This window comes from Cebus imitator, unplaced genomic scaffold, assembly GCF_001604975.1.
Source record: "Cebus imitator isolate Cc_AM_T3 unplaced genomic scaffold, Cebus_imitator-1.0 Scaffold12, whole genome shotgun sequence".
Lineage (NCBI taxonomy): Eukaryota > Metazoa > Chordata > Mammalia > Primates > Cebidae > Cebus > Cebus imitator.
In genome coordinates, this window is record NW_016107327.1 from 7562872 (window position 1) to 7566299 (window position 3428).

General features: G+C 41.9%; 1 protein-coding gene across 7 annotated transcripts in view; it reads left to right on the forward strand.

The window, feature by feature from the left end:
* Positions 1-3428, forward strand: part of OSBPL1A (oxysterol binding protein like 1A) — a 244758-nt gene that overhangs the window by 222448 nt on the left and 18882 nt on the right. For all 7 annotated transcript variants that reach the window (XM_017498470.1, XM_017498487.1, XM_037727959.1 and 4 more), the window contains one exon: positions 2752-2886. In XM_017498470.1, the coding sequence (XP_017353959.1) occupies positions 2752-2886 (135 nt within the window). The remainder of the gene's footprint in view (positions 1-2751; positions 2887-3428) is intronic.

Sequence of the window (3428 nt, forward strand, 5' to 3'; positions counted from 1 at the left end):
TCATATTTGCCTGTATTCTTAAAGATATATGAATATGGACATATATGGACTTTGTTTTAAATTTAATAAACACAAGTATAGCATTACTAATGTGCCCAGAACTACGCTTTATGATAGATACTATTATATTATATGATAGATAGTTTATGATAGATACTATTATATCCAATTTCCTCATTAATAAGTACTAAGTACTTATTGATGAGGAAACTGGAACAGCATTTAATTTGGTCAAAGCTACACAGCTAGTAAATGGTGAACCCAGCAGTGGAACTCAGTCTGGTTCAGTGGTCTTACCATTACACTATCCTGTGATTACAAAGAACTTGAAAGACTCAATGTATGGATCTTACATGTGTATAAAATCCCCAGAACACAGCAGAAGTGTCAGTACGTAGAGCTGATGCCATGCCTTAAAACAAGCAAATCTTGGCTGGGTGCAGTGGCTCATACCTGTAAGTTCAGCACTTTGGGAGGCTGAGGCAGGCAAATCACCTTAGGTCAGGAGTTTGAGACCAGCTTGGCCAACATGGTGAAACCTTGTCTCTACTAAAAATACAAAAAATTAGCTGGGCATGGTGCCACATGCCTGTAGTTTCAGCTGCTTGAGAGGCTGAGGCAGGAGAATTGCTTGAATCTGTGAAGTGGAGGTTGCAGTCAGCCAAGATCACACTATTGCATTCCAGCCTCGTTGACAGGAGCGAAACACCGTCTCAAAAAAAAAGAAACAGAAAGTGTGAATATAAATCAAGAGTGTGTATGCATATGTGTGTGTTGTTTTGTCTCTAGGGAGAGGAGTAGGAAAGGGAAGTAAAGAGACATTTTCATGTTTTTATTTCAATGTTATTATATTTTATACTAAGACAGTTGTGTATTTCCCAATTAGTTTTTTTAATAGAAAAAAATACTTTTTATTGAAAAATAGAAGGCTGGGTTCTCTGGCTCACACCTGTAATGCCAGCACTTTGGGAGGCTGAGGTGGGAGGATCAGATCCCCAGAGGTCAGGAGTTCGAGACCAGCCTGGCCTGTCTCTACTAAAAAAACACAAAAATTATCTGGGTCTGGTTGTGCGCATCTATAATCCCAGCTACTACTACAGAGGCTGAGGCAAGAGAATTGCATGAACCTGGGAGGCAGAGGTTACACTAAGCCAAGATCGTGCCACTGCACTCCATCTCAAAAAAAAAAAAGTAGAAGAAAGAGAGCCTGGGACATTTCAATTAAGACAAGCCTTGGCAGTCCCAGTTTTTTTTGACTTGTCCCCAGCAGTGAGTCTCTGGGTTTAATGAGCTCTTAGAGTGTATATAGTTGAGCTTTCTTTTATTTCTCTGTATACATTCCCGTTTTCCCTCATCTCCCCAGTGAGGCAGCGATAAATTTACCTTTTCTTTTAATTAGGCTTAGCTGTTACATGTCTGTTTGTGTTCTGCAGTGTTTTATGATAATGAATGAGCTTATTTTCTTTGAATGTGCTCCAGTTTCGGTTCTGCGAAGGTTGCATTGTTTTTAATTTAAAAGCTCAGTGGGAATGTGGATATTTAGGGGGAAAAGTCAGAGCTAAGTCAGGTGGCATCCAGCCTGACTGCACCTCAGGACTGTTCACCCGCCCACGAGACCAGCCAGGAGGCCTCATAAAAGACCTGATTCCCAAGGGAATGGTCGCTAGAAATTTGGGAAGATCGTCGGAATATCCCAGTAAATACCAAGATAAGTGTGTTACTTAATGAATTTTGTAAAGGCCTTACCAGAATATTACATGCTGGTGGCACGTGGTAAACAGAGTTGAACAGTTGCAGTTCAGGTCAGAAACTTTATTCCTGATTGTTAAATTATTTATGAGAGTCCACTGTGGTGGCGGCATTCTGGCAGACAGAATTTAAAATCTATTCTGTAAAATATGCAGTGGCCTGCTAGTACCCTAGACCATAATTTATACTGGATTAGTGTGCTCAGATAAGCTCAGTGTTATCATTTCGTTTCATTTCATTGTCATTTCAAAAGCTGTGAAATTTCTTTTGGAAAATTACCCGGAAAAAATGGTATGTGTGGTTTGTCTTTAGCCCATTGTTATAAGATAAATGTAGAAATATTGAAGTTTTAACACATATATTTGAACAGACAGCAATCCATGACTTGAACAGCCCCAGAGCTGAAGCAGTTCCACACTCCACTGAGAAGGCAGAAGGGGAGCTTTTGGAAGGTGTTCATTGAGGGAGCCAGACAAAGAAAGTATATACATTTGGTGAAAGTGTCACGTCCCTAGATAGAGGTTTGGCGGTTTCTGATTGGTGAAGCTTTAGTCGACAGGGAGGGGTTTCAGTTTGCTTATGTAGGAACTCAAGGCACTGGAGTCTTCTCCAGTTATGAATGGCCCTGCAGTTAGTTATTTTAACACCACTGTGAAGAGTTTTGCCCTGTCTCCATCACCTTTGTCTCCCATTTCCTAATTCTGACGTAAGGCAGACTGATTGATAGTCATCCGCTCAAGCTCACCAGCAGATAGTGAGCTCCCTGAAGCCAAGGAGACTGTTTGGGCAGTCTTTGTATTCCCTCCTTCAAGGCCTAGAAGGTTATACTCCATAGTATTAGGTGCTTTGGAAAGATTTTGTGAAATTGAACCAATATTGATGAAATGTCATGGGTTACTAGTTGCTGTTCTGTCCTTTCCGGGAGGATGTTATGTAAAAATAATAGTAGGTTTGTTTGCTATGTATATTGGACATAACAGTTTTAATTTTCTGGTTAAATAGGAACTATCCAAGATCACGATGCCAGTTATATTTAATGAGCCTCTGAGCTTCCTACAGCGCCTAACTGAATACATGGAGCATACTTACCTCATCCACAAGGCCAGTTCACTCTCTGATCCTGTGGAAAGGATGCAGGTATGAGCCAAGGGAGGAAAAGGTCTAAGGCGTAGAGACCTCTCTACCCACCCCACCCTGAACTTACACACATTCACACAGTTAGTGTTACATTCAATGTGAGGTTGGGAAATGTTATCAAAGTTGCGTGTCTGGAGTATCCTCTGGTCAGGGTGACACCATAATGCAAAGACCAATGAGTATTGCAGGAGAAGTGGGAGGTGGCCAATAAGCAAACCTCGATATTAATGGGCTTTTTCTAAATCTTTAGTTTAAAGTAGTGTTGGCTGGGCGCGGTGGCTCACGCCTGTAATCCCAGCATTCTGGGAGTCCAAGGCAGGTGGATCACAAGGTCAGCAGTTCGAGACCAACCTGACCAACATGATGAAACCCTGTCTCTACTAAAAATACAAAAATGAGCCGGGCATGGTGACACGCGCCTGTAATCCCAATTACTCAGGAGGTTGGGGCAGGAGAATCGCTTTAACCTGGGAGGCAGAAGTTGCAATGAGCCAAGATTGCGCCACTGCACTCCAGACTGGGTGACAGAGCAAAACTCCACC